General features: G+C 37.8%; 1 protein-coding gene across 1 annotated transcript in view; it reads left to right on the top strand.

Moving 5' to 3' along the window:
* LOC136856754 (putative fatty acyl-CoA reductase CG8306) overlaps positions 1-20703 on the top strand; it is a 168817-nt gene that overhangs the window by 72902 nt on the left and 75212 nt on the right. The window contains exon 3 of the mRNA XM_067134845.2: positions 13884-14135. Within this exon, the coding sequence (XP_066990946.2) occupies positions 13884-14135 (252 nt within the window). The remainder of the gene's footprint in view (positions 1-13883; positions 14136-20703) is intronic.

Below are 20703 nucleotides of genomic sequence, written 5' to 3'. Positions count from 1 at the left end.
ACATGAGAACTCACCACATTAAATAAACTCAGAATAATAACACATGACACATCGTAACCTGGACAAGGCAGCACAGTAAAATAAAAGTGGAAGGAGAGAGTCACTATGGGTCAAGATTGTAAATCAATTTCACATGTTCAGGCCAAACAGCGAGGTGGGTGCACAGTCACTGCAAGAGAAAATTTTATTACAATACGATTTCATATCACACACTCTGGACCATGGATGAAACTGGAATAAAAACATCACTTAGAATTTAAATCAGGGTCACAACAGCAGTTCCAAAACCCAACACAAATTAGTCCAAGTTAATCCCACCAAGGACAGGCACAGCAATTCCAGCAAGACCTATAGTATACCAAGAAGCTGCAGATAACAAGGTCAAAGAACATCACATCATTAAGGTAAAATGTGGAAGAAACTTTCAATTATTTAAATCAGAAAGCAGATTAAGTAAATATTTCAAATTAATTATTAATAAAAGTGAGATTGGTCTTCAACTTACATCTACATGGCAGGTATAGAATAAGCAGACCCCAAAACCAACAGGATTCCCTGACCACGGAACATGGTAAACAAAACAAGCAGCAAGTGCACAGATACAGAGCCACGCCATACTCCAAAGCCAAGAAGGCAGCGACAAGCAAGTCTCGATCAGACATGAAACACATATTAAGCACAATTACTTGGATCCATTTCAGTTTTACAATTTTTAAGTTTAGTGGGCAACTTATCAAGTTGTTAGGACAACAACAACAACCACGCTCTGCTACCAATCACTACTACAACCTTACCGATTAGTAAACAAAACATCCAAATGAAAAGCACAAACATCAAGAAGAAAACAAGCACAATACTTACCGTAAGGGCAGTAGCATAAAATATGAAGCGTGGAGGGCAAAGGCGAGAATTAAAAGGCCAGGGTCTTGCATAACTTTGACAGGTTGCCAGGTAAATATTGCTAGCTACTAAATGACACACGAGATAAATTTAAAATGAAGAAAATTTACTATGTAAATTTAATTTGAAAATGGTATAAAATAAGAACAATAAATATATATTTATATATATCTTTTTCCAAAAATTTAAAATGCAATTAAACTAAATGAGAGAAACAGTATTTTAAAATAAAGTTGAAATTAAGATGAAATGAAGCTCGCATTAACATAGGCTTCCACCAAAATTAAGGTTTGAAAATTCATTACTAACTCATTACCTTACATACAGAAAGATTAAAATTTATTTTAAAATTTGGTTGCAACCGATATGCAGGCCCGCGATATAAAATCTCTTTAAAATTGAAATTTGCTACACTACTAAAATGCTAAATTACAAGACTCACACAAGGACACACGAAAAAAGAAAAAAAAAATAGTGGATCCAACCGCGAATTAACATTACACCAAAGAAACAAGCTAGATGAAAACACAATAAAATAATAGCGCTCAGCAACCCCAACAAAAAGAAGTATATTAAAGGAAATTACAATTAACGGTGCGCACATAATAATAATAATAATAATAATAATAATAATAAATAATAATAATAATAGAACACTGAAGCACACAACAGGAGCTACCAGTTACCGACGCGAAGCCAAGATCCCATTATAATCATCAAAGCCACCCAAAAAAAAAAAAAAAAAAAAAAACAACGTATCATCAGATTAGATAAGAAGGGATGACATGACGTAATAAAGACAAAAGCAAGGAACACAAACAATGGGAGAAATGTTATAAGCCAACGAAAGAAGACCCCCATTATTAAACTTAATTTTGACCAGCAAATTTCAATTTTAAGATTTTAAGTTATTAAAAATAATAATAATAATTATTATTATTATTTATCCAAGAGGTGATAGTACCAGTTTACATTAGCTTTAGTTAATCGATTCCCCTGCGGCTTACATACTTTAGAACAGAGGGGGCCCTGGATTGCGCTACGATGCGAATATGAGGTGTCATTAATTAACGCCCGGAACAGTGCAATAATAATCACGTACAAATAATCAACCACGAAGGCAATAGGACTAAAATCAGACAGCAAATACCACCAACCAGGGAAAAATTAAGGGAGAAAACACGCACCGAAATTAATTACTAAAAGAATAAAAGTAATAATAATAATAATAATATTCATCATCCTTATGAACATCAAGAACAGTTGGCAATAATGCACACCGACAAAACCATAAGATAAAATCACTTACACAAAATACCACCTCATAGACGCATAACTAGCGATCCCGATCTCCCTACATTACATTAATTTTCTTTTTCCAACGGATTCAGCTCAAATATATATCAAATTTTGCTTACAAGGTTACACTATACCAAAAGTTGCGTTTATGATGTTGGTCACGTCCACGATGAAATTACTCACTCTAGTGTCTGAACGAACGGAATCCCTTCAATAAATTATAATTTTCAGTACTTACTTGGAGGTAAGATATCCAACTTACAAGACACTTAAAACTTTTCATACCGATAACGGTTAACTCACAGCACCAAGTTTACATGTTACATTAAGAAAATATTAAGGTTGGAGCACACTGGATAACTTTCAAAAGAATAACAGGGCCTAGCCCTAACATCATTTAACCACCGGAGTCAGGCTCCATTGCAATCGCTTTCCCTTCTTGCCAAGCCGTCCACTTGGGAGCTTCACACAACACAGCCATCTTGGAGTGTAGCGGCGACCAGACTCTCGAGCTCACACTGAGCTGGGGAAGTAGCCAGTCCCATGATTCAACGCGTGCACTGCGAAGGTGCACAGAAGTCACAAATGATAATTCAGCGCATCACATAGTCCAGTCAAATGCGTGACAATAATGGATAAGTAACTTGAATTAAATTTGTCTGGTAACCTCCACAGTTAGGTAACAGTTCCAACAATGGCCGATAATATTGATAACCGCTCGATACACAAGTCGACATGACAGATGAATAAATAAATACTCTTAGATGCTTTGATGTTATAATTCAGTTATGTCCAGTAAATATTAGTTCTCATTTTCACGTCACAGTTATTAACCGACTTTTTCGGTGATTTGGCGTACTCCAGGTCCCGTTCAGGTCGGATAATTGCGACTACTGTAGTTGTTGCAATCCTTCCTGTTCCTTTGCTTATAGATAGGCCAACTACAGCTTTTATCCAATAAGAAGGTACCTTACTAACATTACCATGCTAATCCTATTAGTCCATGAAGCCATTTAATCTCTGCATTCCCACTCTATTTCACAATTTCAGGTTTAATTTCTCCTATTCCTGCAGCTTGGACAATGGAATTTTAATTACCATCCTTTCCACTTCAAGCGTAATTTCACTTGCATCATTATCCTCCTCATGAGCTCAGTTGTTTGCGACATCACCAGAAACGCTTCATTTTACAATGAGAAGATTTTCAAAAATATTCCTTCTACATGTCCAGTGATTCCCTGGGATCTATTATGAGTTCACCTGATGTACTGAAAACGCTATTTCCTTTTTCTGTCCCTTTGTCCCTATTACTGTCTAGAAAGGGTTCTCTGCACCTTGACCTAGCCTTTCCAGGTTATTACCAAAATCTTCCCAAAACTTCTCCTTAAATTCAACAGTTATTTATTTCGCTCCATTACTTTCATCTATGTACAGTTCCCTGTCTACAATCAGACCTTGTTTGGTGCTACTTCTGTAATGCCTTCTTTTTTGTTTACAAGCTGCTCTCACTTCCATTCCACCAAGATGTTTGCATTTTTCTATCTTTATACATGTTGTTCCAAGGCATTCCCTTGCTATTTCTATTACAGCTACAGCAGCATCTCTGTATGCCACATATTCTTCTATATCCTGAACCTTCTCACTGTGTATCATTTGGAACTTTTCGCTAATCATATCCATGTACTTCTGTTTTCCCTGTCCTGGAGATTTTCTACCCTTATTTGTCTGCAGACAGATTTCCCTTTCTCTGTCGTAGGCCTGTGTGTATGTTGGGTATTCAGCCCGAAGGCTGGTTGGATCCTCAACAGGTTCACCATTAGCTGTCATAGATGGCCTAGGTGTCACTGAAGAGGCGTACTAGGGAAATGAGGAGTGAGGTAGTTTCCCGTTGCTTTCCTCACTGAGCCAGAAGTTGCTATTGCACATCAGTCTGCCAAGCCCACTGAAATGCTTGCACCAACCGACCCTATGAGAGACATTTTCACACCATTCATAGCAGGGACTGGCTGCATAAAGAATGGCATTACTAGCGTCACTCATACCTCAGCCACTTTCATATTGTCAAAGCCAAGTATAAGACTGAGACAGGTCAATGAAAGTAACAATTTTATTCTAGCCCATACCAGAAGACATAGTGCACTGTAAACACTACATCTTGGCAGCAAAGGCCTGTCGTAGGCCTAGAGATACTTATAGATCATTCCATGTCAAGAAAACAGTATTGCTGTTACAGACCTGCAAGGAGTGAACACACACTCTCTTAGACGCCCATAACTCCTTGTGATTAAGGAATATTATAATGTACTTTATACTGTAGGCCTATATTTTTTTTAAACATTAAAACAGTGATTTATTTTCTTTATGGATGATCCTGAGGAAGAAAAAAATGTGAACTGTGCTCAATTTAAAGCTTATTTTATCTTCCCTTTTATGTCTTGAACTTAAAAACTGAGTTTCACAAATTTATTTTCAATTGTTTTCCCGTTATGCTGTGCACATCTAAATGAGCCCTCTAACTATGCCCCTGCCTCTCCCCCCCCCAATCGTGGAGAGTCCATGACTCTAACACCAAATCAAAAGCGAAGTTTAGGGGTGAAATGTCAGTCATTTGAAATTAAAACTGGTCTACGGCAGGGAGATGGGCTATCACCACTATTATTTATGCTCTAGAAATGGTAATGAGGGAATGGTTTAGGAAATATCCCCCAAAAATAAAGATTGGCTGAAAAATCAAAACATATTGCCTGGGTTTTGCTGACAATTTAGAGTTGGTAGCAGTTGCCATAAAGGAAGCAAAAACCCAGATACCACAACTTTAAAACATTGCAAATAAAATTGGCCTCAAAACATAATTTGAAAAAAAAAAAAAAAAAAATTATGCCCCAAAAACCAACACAACTAAAAGAAGTTACCATAAATGGTAATAAAATTATAATAGTAACTCAGTTTAAATATTTTGGAGAAGTAATAGCACGTAACATAAATGAAAACATCTCAATCCAAACAAGAAAAAAAGTATTAGCTAAAGCACAAAAATTAACATGGGACATCTACAAAAAGAAATTATCAATAAATACAACAGTTATAAAACTGGAAGCTACATATGCAGCAGAAACAACTTTTCATCTGAATAAACAATCAAAGACTGACAGACTTCAGAAAATTGAAAGGAGGATTGGAAGACCGTGCATCAACAATAAATACTAGAAAGATGGACAGTGGCGGATAATACCTAACAAAGTCGTGTACAAAGAGCTAGAACCCATTACAGATACTATGCGTAAGAGGAGACTAGGATTCTTTGGACATATCATAAGGATGCAGGTTTTGAGACTTCTGAAACAACTAGTACCTACAACAAAATCTAGTCTAAAAAAATACCACAACAGGATGTAAAAGGGATCAAAGAAGTAAGGATCTGAATGAAATAGGCCTCACAACATAAGACACCACAAATAAGATAAAGTTGAATACAAAACTCAAGAATACAAACCTCCGCTTTACCCTAATGCGAAACAAACCAACAATGTGTACATTTTCAACCAAGGAAAGGACTCCAAGACTGGAGCATCTGAAGATATGCTGTGAATACCAAAATGAGCCCCCTCTAAACCCCCAGTCTGCTTGAGTTCACAAAAATAATTTTCAGTGTAGTTCCCCCTCCCCCCTATCTGGAACTTAAGTACTGAGTTTGACAAATGTACATGCTACAGTTTTCCCATGATGGTGTTGAGCAGAGCTGTTTGATATGGCAACCCTGTTGTCATAAGAACATTACTGTTTTCTTAACATGGAATGATCTATAGTTCACTACAGATCAGATAGTGGTCTGTATCATCAAAAAATCCCCTGAATACCTGCTCATTCCAAACAGTTTTCCTGAATTTAAAGTCTGTTATAATATAGTTTATTATGGATCTGGTGTTCCTATCCTCCCATGTTTAGCGGTGAACACGGTATACTTATGCAAAAAAATAAGTGATAAAATAATGAAGTTACAGTTAAGGACAGAGAATGTAGTAAAGGATTTCATACAAGTGTATGCACCCCAGGCGTAATGCAAAGATGATATGGATTTATTACTGGAGCGAGAAATAAAGGATATGGACTGACATAGGTAACTTGTATGCAATGGTGGGATGCAACAAATAAGGAATGGAAGAAGTAATTGGAACTTTAGGGTATGGAAAGAGGAATGAAGAGTAAGAGAAGTTGGTGGATTTTTATGGGTGAAGGGTATGGGTTCAGGAAGAAGAATAGTAGAAAGATTACAAGATATGGATGGGGAAAAAGGACGAAGACAGTAATTGATTAGTTCTTGGTGGAATGGGACATGTTCAAAAAGATATTTGTAAGCTTTTCCGAGAGTGTTTGTGGTAGAATAGCTGAGAGTGAAAGATAAAAAAGACCTAATGGTGGAATGAGAGGATAAAGGAAATGGTGAAAAATAAAACATGACTATTAAAGAATAATTGGCGAGTACCAAGCTGGATTTAGAAAAGGAAGATCATGCGCAAAACAATTATTTAACCTTTAGAGCATTCTCAGAATAAGAGCTTTGAGAAGCCAGAACACCATGGTAATATTCGTTTATTTTAAGAAAGTGTATGAATCAATCGGCAGGCAGACTCTAATGTCCTAGAGGAATTTGGAATTGACAGGAAAACAAGAATGTTAATAAATAAAAACCCTGACAGAAACTTTCTCAAAAATCAAATTCTTCTGTGAAATTTCTGAACAATTTGAAATAAAAATGGGAGTCAGACAAGGGGACTGCCCATCACAAATTCTCTTTAACATTCTTCTAGGAAAAGGAAGTCATTAGAACCTGGGAAAAAGCTTTTGAAGTGAAAGGAATAAGGGGAATGCGTTTAGGGACAGAACTTAGAAATTGTTTGGCTTTCGCAGATGATCTTGCCCTCTTGGCTCACAACCAAGAAAGTGCCCAAATTATGCTGAATACTGTACATGAGATCGCTGAGAAAACAGGTCTCAAAGTCTCATATGAGAAGAATGAATACATGGAATATGGACATCAAGGGAAGAGGCACTTAGAAGCATAGGACTGTAAAAAGAACTGAGAAATTTACATATCTAGAGGAATGGATAGAACCTAATGGATTGGATAAAGAGGTGAATAGGGCAAGAATAAGAAAACTAGAATTAGCTTACAGGTTAACCCAGAACAGATACAACAAAAGAGCAATATCTTACAAGGAAAAACTTAGACACTGCAGCACAGTGGTAAGGCCAGAGGGTCTCTACGCTTCAGAGAGCCTGACAATGAATAAAAAGGGTGAGCTTCAAGAACTCTAAAAAAGAGAAAAGAATCTTAAGGAAAATTTTAGGACCACAGAAAAATGCTGACGGGGAGTGGAGGAAAAAAATGATCTCTACAAATACACCAAAAAAATCAGTCACCATGCGAAAAGGAAGGCTAAAATTCTATGGGCATCTAGAAGGAATGGATGAGAAACGGCTAACTAAGAAAATATTAAAGTACATCACTGAACTGAAAGCTTCGAAGTGGGTCAAAGAGGTAAAAAAAAGATGCACTAGAAAGTGGATTTACAATGGATATGATTCACAAGAGAAAAGAATTTAGAAGCAGAGTGGACAGCATCAAAACATTCCAGAAGAAACCACCAAAATGTAGACCTAAATTGGTCATATCTAAGAAGGAAAGGAAGATTAGAAGTGAAAGGATGAAGAGGTTATAGGAGGAGGAGATGGAGACAATGAAGCCGCTCCCGCAAGTTCAGTGCAATCCATAGGTGGTCAAATTCGAAACAAGAAGAAGAATTGAAGAAAGTATCAGGAAATGAAAAGAAGGTGCAAGAAAGTAGTAAGTGGAGAAAAAAGCTGGGAAGGATTTACATGAGAATTAGAAGAGGACATGTACAGTGACAAAAGGATGCTATATGGACTTGCAGGAAAAGAAAAGAGTGAGTCTACTCAAAGCATGTGAAAAGGACAGGAGAGAGAACACGACCAGAGGGATAAGGAAAATATGGAAGGATTACATTGATAAACTCCTGAATCGGCTGTTATTCTTTGCTTTCTAGAGCAGGGTTTCAATCTGACCATCAGATAGCTTCTCAATTGAGGGATAAGAATTTCATATTGGTCCGTATTGAACGGAGATTACAGTAAAATTAAATCTATTTTATGGTTCCACCTTTTCAGTACAAATTATTTTGTAATGTGAGTTACATTAAAGGTTGTTTTCACATGGTACTAGTTTCGACTCCAGATCTGGGTCATCAGCTGATAACACAAATAGTGCAAGGTACTAAAAATCACAAAACTAATGTAGAAACACACAACATGAAACATGGTAGAAATAAAATTCTTGGTTAAAAAGATAAGCTTGTCTGTGATGCAAGTTCATTGATGCTAAAACTTTGAACATGCGTATAATACAATAGATGGGGCATTTAAGTCATCAAAATGTGTAGATATTTATCTTGGTGCAAAGAGAATTGAAATCAATCACCAATATAATGAAAAAAAGTGGAATACAATTCTGCAACAGATATAATTACAGTTGACAATCGATAATGTCTTTGAATTTCATGTTGAAGTGCTGGCGAAGTTTTCATGTGAAGGTCAAAATATTCTAAACCATACATGGTGAGTTCCCAGTTCAATACAGAACCATATTTGACCTGATAAAAGACAAGGTAGCCATCTGTACCGGGAGGTACACCTCAACCCCGCACATTTAAAGAAGCGCCTTAAAGAACGCTATCTCTCATACAAAACATGAAACAACTACTGCTTGAAGTTGGGACATTAATCAGATGATGTCACTACTGAATAACTGAGAAGTTTGTCATTTCTAAGTTTCCTAAACTCTCTGGATTTCTTGTTTTGTTTCGGTGTAAAAAAAGTAGTCTGAAATTTTCTCCGTAGATGTCCTTACAAAAACTGAGCTCATGCACTCTGGTGCAAGGTGGAAAAACTTGTGATTTAAAGAAGTTTTGTGTTTCTAGGTTTTCATAACTAAATCAATGTTCATTTATTTTTGTGTTGGCAACATTTCCTTCTCATCCTGCCAGCTTTTGAATTTGGCCAATTAGAAAATTTTGTATTTATTTTTCAGCCTGTCACAGGCTTCTTGTAGGTTTTTGGAGTACCAATAAAAATGAGAGGGTAGGTCCGGATTTAGTCCAGAACTCTCTCGAACCGTCCCCTCGTGCATATAAGCTGCGGCCTTTCTGGCTACCTTGTCTTTTGATCGCCGTATTTCTGTGTGTGTGTGTGTGTGTGTGTGTGTGTGTGTGTTAAGGCAGGCCATCAGTCGGATCTCTCTGTAGCTACCTCCGCAGACTAACACGAGAGGAAGTCTCAAATTTCTAACTATGTAACCACCTTTTTCTAAAATGTAAATTCTCTTTCGGCTAATGTAAAATTTCATAAAGTCTTAAACTGTAAATTGGGGATAGAGAGTGCATTACCCTCTCGAGTTCCCCTTCAACTTCGTTTGAGGTGACTAAGATTTTGTAACTGTTTTTATTTCCTGTAATGCATTAAATTAACTTTTGATCTAGTCACCTCAGTAGCTTGGTATTAGCCTCTGCTTCATTGGGCCGAGATCCCAATTAGGATTTTATACTTAATTTTCTAGGAGCACAAGTGTATGCCTCCATTCATTTTGTGTTTGGGCCAGTAATTCAACCTGTTCTTTTTCCATGAAGGCCCAGTAGTTTGGGTACTAGTTGCCCCTGTGTAAAATAGTAACTTGTGGGTTGGGCCTAGAGAGGCCGGAAACTGTATGATTTTGTGTAATGTTGCCTTGAGTAGGCTGTAAGAAATTGGGAGTGCAGTCTCCATGATTAATGTTGGAGAGCATGTAAGCTCTTTTCTGAGATTTTTGTAACATTGAGGGGTGCCTCTGGAAGGCTATAGATTGTAACCTTTGGAGCAGTGTGCTCTTGTTTTGGGAGTTTTCTCCTTGTCTATGTAAACACTAATTGACAATATTATAAAGTCAAAAATTAGGGGCTTGAAGCCCAAATCTGTTAAATTCCCTAATGTTGGGTTTTCCAATTTTTGGTATCCCTATTGCTATTTTGTACCTGATTACTAGTACCTGAAACTATTGTTTGTTAAGTTTGAGATTCTAAAAGAAATATAACCTATATTTAAAGTTTTAAATTAATTTTTGATATCGTAGTTAGACCCATTTACACCAGCACCTTCTTTCACCTCTTTCTGCTCTATGGAATCCCCGGAACACCATCTATGGTTTAGAACATTTTGACCTTCGCATGAAAACTTCGCCAGCACTTCAACACAAAATTCAGAGACATCGTCAAATGTCAACTGTAATTACAGTATATCCATTGCGGAACTGTATTCCACTTGACATCGTCAAATGTCAACTGTAATTACAGTATATCCATTGCGGAACTGTATTCCACTTTATTCATCGTATTGGTGATCGATTTCAATTCTCTTTGCACCAAGATAAATATCTACAAGCATTTTAATGACTTTTAAATGCCCCATCTATTCTATTATATGTATGTTCAAAGTTTTAGCATCAATTTGAAATTACATCACAGACAAGCTTATCTTTTTAACTAAGCATTTTATTTCTTCCATCTTTCATGTTATGTGTTTGTACATTGGTTTGTGATTTTTAGTACCTCGCACTGTTTGTGTTATTGGCTGATGACCCAGATCTGGAGTTGAAACTAGTACCATGTGAAAACAACCTTTAATATAACTCACATTACAAAATAATTTGTACTGAAAAGGTGAAACCATACAATAGATTTAATTTTAAGCTTCTCAATTGTAATTGTATAGGCTGAATTGACCTCGAACCAGGTCTTAGATCTGGGTAAAGATCTCTGACCTGGCTGAGAACTGACTCCGGAGCCTGAGTGAGAGGCAGACATGCTACTCCTAGATTACAGGACCAACTTCTATCATGCAAGGCATTCTGTTAACACATTGCAGGCACAGGGGTTGAGCAGTATGATGATCACCTGGTCTGCAATGTGTTAACTGTATTGAGTGATTACCATATATTATTGGCTGAGGAAAAGGTCACTTGTGAGGTAATGTCACGCTGTGAGCTAGCATGGGCTAACTTGTGCTGTTGCTGTCATACTGGCATTTACCCATCGTATCAACACTGGCAAAGTACGTGAAATGGCAATTATGAGACGAAAGACACTGACTGGCTCAGGGTGAACTTTTATGCGGGACCCTGTTGTGCACAGTGTAGAGATATCAGCAGACTGTGTGGAAATGGATTTTATTGCTGAATTATTAAGTGTACAGATTGGTTACACTGAAACATACCTTTCACGGCTTCACATCTGAGATAACAAAGATCAAAATGGCATTAAAAATGTGTTGTGATGAAAGTGATTTTGATCACCATAGTACACAACCATCTAAGAAACAGAAAATTGAATACAAACCAATCTATTTAAAGGAATAGGAGTAGAGTTTCACATACTGGTAGGTTTGACTTTGTCATGAAGATACAAATTGCTCTGTATTGTAAGTTCTGCAGTCTTGTGTTCAGCTTGGGAACCAAAGTAACTTCAAACAGCATTCAGCTTCTTATTCTCTTATAGTGAAGATGGACTAGACATGCAAACTCATTTGCAACATGGGAATAATGCAACAACTGATTTCTCTCAATATATAATATGCCTAGGTACAGCAAGCAGAGGCCAGCGCATTCCCCTGCATACTACTGCAGCGTAAAACATTTGCCAAGCTAAGTGGCACAGGCATGTGTTTGGGGACCTACTGCCATGCGCGTCAATGTTATCAGACAGGCACACATTCAACATGGTCTCCACACTTCTCATCGCCCCTCTCACACCGCTATGCTTCCAAGACAAGTACACAGCTAGCTGCTGACATCTGTATTGTACTGATAATGTGAACATAAATTTTTGAATAAAACATTCAGTGTTCAAAATTCATCAAGTGGAAAATAGTAATATAGTAACCATAAACTGTTAAAATCATAAGGTACACAGTGCTATGGACTTCTTCTTCTTCTTGTACACAGTTAGGTTTTTTGTTTCTTTTTTAATCCCTCTTTCATTACATAACCCTAGGTTGATTATGCTTTGTCCATGTGGCAGCTGCCTTATGGAGGAAGTTGAAATAAATAAATAAATAAATAATGAATAAAAATAAAAAATATATAGAAAATATTGTTTTAAGAGCCTGTGGCCACTTCTCAAGATTCAGTAAAAAGGAGGGAAGAGTTGAAGATAACTTTATTTAATTAGAATGGTTATAGATAATTAGACTTGGTCCCAATAGAGACTGACTGTAGATCATGCTGTGCAAAGGCTGATAACAATTGGAGTACCATAAGTAGTTACTCCCAAAGCCTTGCAGACAGAAAATATTTTGGGAAGTGGATGAAAATCCAGATAAATTTGTTGGGGATCAGTACTATTTAGAATTGTTAGTAACCTCAGGCAACAATATGAACAGAATCTCAAAAGCTCTTAGAGTTAAGTAGCATTAGCATTCTTGAATATTTCTTTCTGAAAAACTACACCAGAGAATGTCTAATAGAATTTTTGGAAGTGGGGTTAAAAGTTGAAAAGTTTAAAGCTAAATACACAGCAGAAAACAGACATTTTATACTCTGTTACAAAAATATTTTAAAGGGTTTGAATAACAATTATAATTTCAGTGATGCAAATAATTCCAGGCAGATCAGTGTATTTCATTTGGACAAAAATTCCAGTATTGTGACTTGGAAGTTTCTGTAAGTCTTTAGTTTACATAATTTTGACTGTAATGAATTGTATGAATAATATTGTGGCCTAAAAGAGCAACTACATAGTTACATAGTTAAGAAAATGAGTTGTTGAAAAGTGGGTTGACCTTCTCGTCAATCAACCGTTCTGAATATTGTAAGGTGATTGTATTTTTGTTTCTCATACTAGGCTCCAACACCTTCTTTGAAAGTAAACTTGAAGTAAACTGGTATTACTTCAATATTTTTTCGATAAGTTCTCTGCACAACTGAATGAAGTGTAAAAACTTTTTCTTCAGCCTTCATCAAGTCCACAGACCACTTATTTATAACGTTTGACCAATTGAACTACAGCAAGTAGCGGAAAAGTTCAGCTACAAGTCTCTTGTTAATATAACTGAAAATTGAAACCAGATTTTCGATAGAAATCTAATATCTTTAATGGTTGAAGTGTTTGCTTGAGGTGAACATTGTAGCTGACGCATGCTATGTATATTTCTGCAGTGGTTTCTTTGTTCTATAACTTGAAATATGAAGATGGAATAGAGAGGACTGGAGCAAGATTGACTGCTGGCAGGCAAATCATTAAAAGTACAAATGCTTTTCAGGATTAAAATTTTTTCCCTGTGAAAAGCAATGTTAAAACTTTTAAAAATCTTGGTTAAGATAAGAGAGGAGCCTGCCTCTAAATTTAAACAATACCAGAGTTAGGGACACTACTACTACTACTACTACTACTACTGCTGCTGCTGCTGCTGCTGCTGCTGGTTTTATATGTGTAATACCTCACTAGTACATTCTTTGACATTTTTGTAATGTTGGATCTATAACCAGAAGTTGGATTTGTATGTATTTACTTGTGAGTTACTATGTTCCAATATCTTGTAGGGTTATGTTATTTCTCAGCAGGTCTCTCATTTTGTACTTTCAGCTGTATGAAAAACTAACAGAGGAGCGAGGTGCTGATATCTTCTCCAAGGTAGTGGGTGTTTCTGGCAATGTGGAGGATGAGGGTCTGGGTCTTAGTCCTGAGGATCGTCAGATGCTGAAAGACAATGTCCACATTGTCATCCACTCAGCAGCAACACTGGACTTCGAGGCTCCTCTTAAGCCAACAGTGGTTACCAATCTTCAAGGTACACGACGAGTATTGGAGCTTGCCAAAGAAATTCCTCACCTTAAGGTAATAAATACCATTTTACTCACATTGCTATCACTTGTCACATGAAATAGTTTGCCAATTTTTAGCATTTAAAAAATTAACTGTAAAAGCAATAGGTCTTATTATAATTTTTAGCATATTTTGAACTGTAGAATGATTTTGTTCTCAAATTTCATTTTCTTTTCATTTGTATGAGGTACCACACCCAGAAACTGGAGGTGGTTTAGGATGATGATTTGTATGATGTACACATTTTATTTATTCCACAGATCATAAAATTAGTTTTTATTTTACTGAGCTCTTGCTAATAGCATCTCACCAGATAGTAGTTGAAATCTTGGTCAAAGGTATGATTTTCTGCAAATTTTTCTCAAGGTTAAGTTACATAACACAACTTGCTCGTCTCTTCTTCTTCTTCTTCTTCTTCTTCTTCTTCTTCTTCTTCTTCTTCTTCTTCCTCTTCTTCTTCTTAATGAGGCAGCCTGCTAGGGACCACATTCAGTTTCATTTCATCCTTCCTTGTTGTCCCTTCTTCTGTTCTTTCCAGTATTCCTTCATCATTGCACTATGCTTTGTCTCCTCAGACCATTTTGGACTGAGTTTCCTTTTCATTCTTCCTTCGAATGCTTCTTAAAATTTTCTTTTTAAAAATCTCTCCCGTAGTTTCCTCTTCCCTTATTTTATTTCTTTCTAAATTTTTCTTGACCTCCTATATCCAGGCCTCCCTTAAGTCCAACCCCTCATCCACGTCGTGGGAGGTGGGCAACGGCATGAAGTAAGGGATTGCCTGCAGGGTTGATGTACAGCAGAGACTGTGTGTGCCCCATAACCGCTCCAGTAGCTGTGAAGGCCTTATAGGAACCCTGAAAAGTGATGGCTAACGGGGCTCTGGTGAAGTCCTCAATGGCAGATGCGGCAGAAAAAAAGACTTTTGGAACGGCAAAGCTGGCAGACGAGGCAACCCTCTTCCCGTGAGGTGTAAAGAAACAAGGTGAACCACTGCCTTGTGGTGAAGAGGGATCTTCAAAGGTTAAGGGAGACAACCCCTACAGTAAACAGCAGGCCTGGAGGCTTAAGTGGCAGTCCCACCACCAAGCTCGGGTTTCTGTGGGCTAATAACTCGCACAGTCTTAAATATTAACTATTAAAGAAACCGAAGTGAAACGCAACTGGGCGGATAATAAGTTGATGACTTTTGCCATGAAACTGGAAATGAGAATAGAGTTTTGGAATGTCGGAACCCTGAGAGAGCAGTCGATTGAAACAAGTGGCTAAAGTGGAGGAATACAGGCTAATAGGTGCACATTCCTTTATTCTGGGTAAATGGGGGAGGATGCAGAACATAGAGAAGGTGTAGGATTGTTACTGAATGAAACTGCAAAGAGGAGCCTTCGTGATTGGAAACCCATCTCAGAATGATTGACAGCTCGATTCAAGACCCGGGTTCGCAATGTGACCGTGATACCAATTGGTATATTGGTACAGTCGAACCTCCCTTCTGCGGACACCGTTGGTTCCGAGGAAAAATGTCCGTTACGAGAGGTGTCCGCTAAAATAAGTTTGTAAAAATAATCAAACATTTTAATGGCAAAGAACATTCACCTTAAATATAAGCATACATATCTTAATTTTTATTGTTCTAAGTCATTTCTGTGTTAGTATTTCATAGAGAGTTATTAAGTGATTTTACATAATTTACAAGCATTACAGCTTCGTGAAGTAATTGTGAAGTTTAGTCTGTGTAAATTTAGCACAAGTTTTCTTAACTGCGATATGCAGTTCTATTCTTCACAATAGTGTTTGAGTTTTCCCGCAGTTGAATATTTCGACAAGCTTTCTCACTGAAAGTCCCTTGTCACTTTCTATAATTACATTTCTTCTTGCCTCGAGATCTAAACACGATCGTCCCTTGTTACTCATGTTTAACAGACAACTGAACTGCTACGGTATTTCTGTCTCACTAATTAGCGCCTGTACTGTACTCTTTTCCTTCTCAAGTTGACTACCTGAGCTTGACCTTACCAGCAACAATCCGAGTTATGAATTGAATGATGCAAGAAGGGACAAAAATCCCCAGGTAACTTGTGAGTCAAGTCTCTGGCAGCATTTCTGGGCAATTAGAATTCTCGGAATAGGCCTATACAGTAGAGCCAATACGTGACGCTTACGGATTTAGTCTTGTTAAAATGGGAGACAATTCTGCGGTGGCGCTCCTAGTGACTTGACCTGAAAAGTCTCGCTAAATTCAAATATCAATGGAAATGCATATACGAAAATGGATAAATAAATTACGTCTAGAAAGAAAGTGTTATTGAGATATTAACTTAGAAGTTAAAGCAATTCTGGATAAATGAATGAAGAATTATTTAAAGGCTGAAATTATACATATAAACAAGATGTGAAATGGACTGCTGTGGAATGGTTTGATCTTTCATTTATGCATTACTTTTTTTGCTTTAGCATTCCTGCCTGAACTTTTACGGGTAGATTTGTCTGTTTTTTCTCATTTAAAAAACATTTTATCATCACATTAAGACACTTGTCAATAAAAATATCGGCACATTCCTTACACACATGATGCAATGAATTAATATTTATTTATTTATTTTTTTGCTAGGGGCTTTACGTCGTACCGACACAGGTCTTATGGCGACGATGGGATAGGAAAGGCCTAGGAGTTGGAAGGGAGCGGCCGTGGCCTTAATTAAGGTACAGCCCCTGCATTTGCCTGGTGTGAAAATGGGAAACCACGGAAAACCATCTTCTGGGCTGCCGATAGTGGGATTCGAACCTACTATCTCCCGGATGCAAGCTCACAGCCGCGCGCCTCTACGTGCACGGCCAACTCGCCCGGTAATTAATATTTAAATGCAGGACAATTTTCCTCTTAATTCTTATATAAGCGCGACATCCCTTCTTTCTTGTACACCTTATCCAAATCACTTCTGTGACATTTCAAAACCCACAGATCACACCTACAACAACACATCAGTATTGAAGGTTAACTGCTGCACTATACAATAAAATATGCATATTATATTTTAAGCCAGTTAAAATATGGGTCGAGCAGGTCAGAAGATTATGAAGTACTAAAAAATTCTTTGTCACTGGAAGAATATATATGCAAACACAATATTACTTACATTTTCTTGTCACGAGGTAAATGAAGGAAAGACCGCACATTCTTCTCTATTTCATAGTTACTGCAGCCAAAAACAGCACATACCTTCTCTCTCATGTTGAGAGGAGATATCGAGGAATGACACACGCTACTATTTTATTATGTCAACTCACTGAAAACGCATAAATAACACCAAAAACTTCACACACAAATACACGTGCTCTTATGACAGAATCAGTAGTGCTCAGGTCCATCCGTTAGAGAGGGCTCTAATAGCTGTCCCTCGATATCTCGCCGAGTGTTGCGTATTGTCTCTACTGTATTTGGTAGAGCTGTATTCCGATGTACACTCTCTCCCCTCGCACCCGAAATAGTACAAACGTTCGAAAGGGATTTCCTTATGTCTGATGAATGGTTTTAAAAGAAAGGATGACATGTGGTCCGGCGTAATAAATGGTCCTGCAATGTGTAAAGTGTCCGCTTAAGTCAAGTGGACAGGACAAATGGCGATGTCCGCTGTCCGGAGTTCAAGGTGTCCGCTTAAATGAGGCCAATTTAACACTTGTCTTATGTAAAATAAAATCGGTTCCGAGGGAAATTGTCCGTATAGGCAGGTGTCCGCTGAATAAGGGTGTCCGTTAGGACAGGTTCGACTGTATTATAAATTTACTCATTTGGGACAAATATTTCAGGTTCCATATGGGAATAAACATCTATATCATGTGACCGTGATCCATTGTTATGCTCCCACAGAAATGCCAGAGATGGAAAAAAAGGAAGAATTCTACTGCCAGCTAAATGAGACTATTAAGAGAGTGAGTTAGAGGGATGTTATTATTGTGATGGCGATTTAAATGAAAAGTTCGGTTCTAACAATGAGGGGCTGAAACAAATTATGGGAGTGCGTGGAGTTGGTGACTGTAACAAAAATGGGGAGCTTTTCATTGATTTCTGTGCTAGCCACGATTTGGTAGTGTGTGGCACTTTATTCCCTCACAAACGATGCCATAAGATTACATGGGTGTCGCCAAATCATGTTGCAGAAAACCAGATTGACCACATTGCCATCAGTAGAAAGTTTAGAAGAACATTGATTAATGTGAGAAATAAGAGAGGGAGATATTGGAAGTGATCACCACTTGGTAGTTCAGAGTTTAGAATGAAAATTGTGGTAACTGGAAGGAAATTGGAAAGGGGAAACAGGAAATTTTATTTAGGTAAATTGCAAGATGAAAGGAAAAGGAAAGTATTCCACATAGAATTAAGATACTGCTTTGTAGCTCTTGCTGTTGTACCAGAACTTATGATGAATGTTGAATTATCATGGAAGAAAGTTAAGGACACATATTTAGAAGTCAATGAGAAGGCACTTGGATTTTACAATTATCTCAAGAAGGAATGGATGTCTGAAGGTATTTGGAAAAAAATAGAGGCTAGGAAGCTAGTTAAGGCAAAGATTGTGTGTAAAACAAGACAACAGAAAGCCACAGCACAAAAGGAATACATGGAAGCTGCTGAGAGTGTGAAAAAAGCGTAAGGAAAGATCATATACAGTGGGTAGATGAACAAGCACGAATGGCAGAAGAGGCATCAGCAAGGGGAGATGCTAAGGAATTGTGTACTATCACAAATAAACTGTCAAGGAGAGGATTTATCAGGAATAAACTTGTTGAAGGTAAGAGAGGTGAACTACTTACCACCCAGGAAGAACAGTTACAGAGATGGAAGGAACATTTCTCAGAGTTGCTCAATAGAGATAAAGAACAGAATGGTAACCAACAAATGGAACCAGTAGATAGTGACCCAAGAATAAATTTACATCCTCCAACCTGGCCAGGAATAGAGAAGGCCTTGAAACAGATAAGAACTGGGAAAGCAGCAGGTATGGATAATATTGCAGCAGAAATACTTAAAGCTGATATTGAGACCTCGGCAAAATTACTGCAACCCCTGTTTGAAAGGATGTGGAATGAAGAAAAGCTACCAGCTGAATGGAAAAATAGGCCTGATTGTTAAGATACCAAAGAAAGTGTGATCATTGGAGAGGAATTGCATTATTGGTACCAAGTAAGATGCTTTCAGGGCTCATTTTAGAGCGGGTGAAGGACGTTGTGGACTTGCGCCTTAGAAGGGAACAGGCTGGTTTTTGTGAACACCATAGCTGTGTCGATTTCATAAACACTCTGAGAATTATCTTGGATTATTATTATTTTTTATCATATCTCATATACATGAAGAGTGCAATAAATTACAGGTTTATATCTACATTATTTACATAGGTAATCGCCTGTGGCGTCGCCATGAAAATTTCACTCGTTTCTCCATTGAAACGTCTCAGTGGGCATTCTTGTGTGATGTGCTTCACAGTTTGCCTCTCAGCACCACAGTCGCAGCAGGATGATGACTTTTTCCTCCATTTATACAGCAGATCTGCACACACACCATGGTTTGTCCAGATCCGGTTTAACTTGGACCATACTTTCCGAGGTTATTCAAAGCCAGGTACTTTCTGTGTAATGCACGGCATATCTAAGGATTGTGCTGAAGCATCTCTCAATCTGGTTGAAATGACTGGCTATAAGGTTCTCCACCGTACAGATGTGTGGACGTCTTGACTTAAGTCTGTCTATATGTAGGTGGGGGATATCCTCGTGAATCGGCAATCTTTGATTATTTTGGATCTTATTGTTTTCATTCATCAGAGCAGTGCATCTACGGAGGTGGGGTGGAGGAATATGGCTTAGTATGGGCAGCCATTGAATTGGAGTTGATCTGATCATACCCGTGATCATTCTCATTGTGTTATTTAACTTAATATCTATTCTCTTCACATGAGGACTGTTCATCCAGACGGGGGCACAATACTCTGCAGTAGAGTAAACTAGAGTTAGAGCTGAGCAGCGTAGAGTAGTTGCACTTGCACCCCAAGAAGAACTACAGTTTTTGAATTATGTTGTTACGTGTCTGAATCTTGGCAGAGCTCTTTCTCAGATGTTCTTGGAATGATAGTGTTCTATCAAGTGTAACGCCTAGATATCTAGGGTGTCTATTGTGGTGGAGGAGAGTGTTATCGAAGTGGAGTTGCTCACGTCCGTAGATTTTAACCTAAAATTACCCTACACATGCTCCCTGGGTGGTGCTAAGCGAGCAACAGCGATCAGGCTGCCAGACTATCCTAGTGATCTCCTGGCTGTTGTGCATGAAAATGAAATATCATTATCTTGGAACAAAGTACAGAATGGCAGAACATCGTCTACTTAACTTTCTTTGATTTTGAGAAGCCCTTCGACTCTGTAAATAGAAGTGTTATGCGCCAAAAACTTGTGGAATATGGTATACCATGAAAGATCCTGAATCTTATAAAGGATACGTACGAGGGTTATAAATGTCAGGTTCTGGATATGGGAGATCCAATAGAGCCAATAGATGTGACCTTGGGAGCTTGACAGGCCTGTAATTCTTTCTCTG

The sequence above is a fragment of the Anabrus simplex genome, chromosome 1, assembly GCF_040414725.1.
Source record: "Anabrus simplex isolate iqAnaSimp1 chromosome 1, ASM4041472v1, whole genome shotgun sequence".
NCBI lineage: Eukaryota > Metazoa > Arthropoda > Insecta > Orthoptera > Tettigoniidae > Anabrus > Anabrus simplex.
This window is presented reverse-complemented; position numbering and strand designations above follow the sequence as displayed.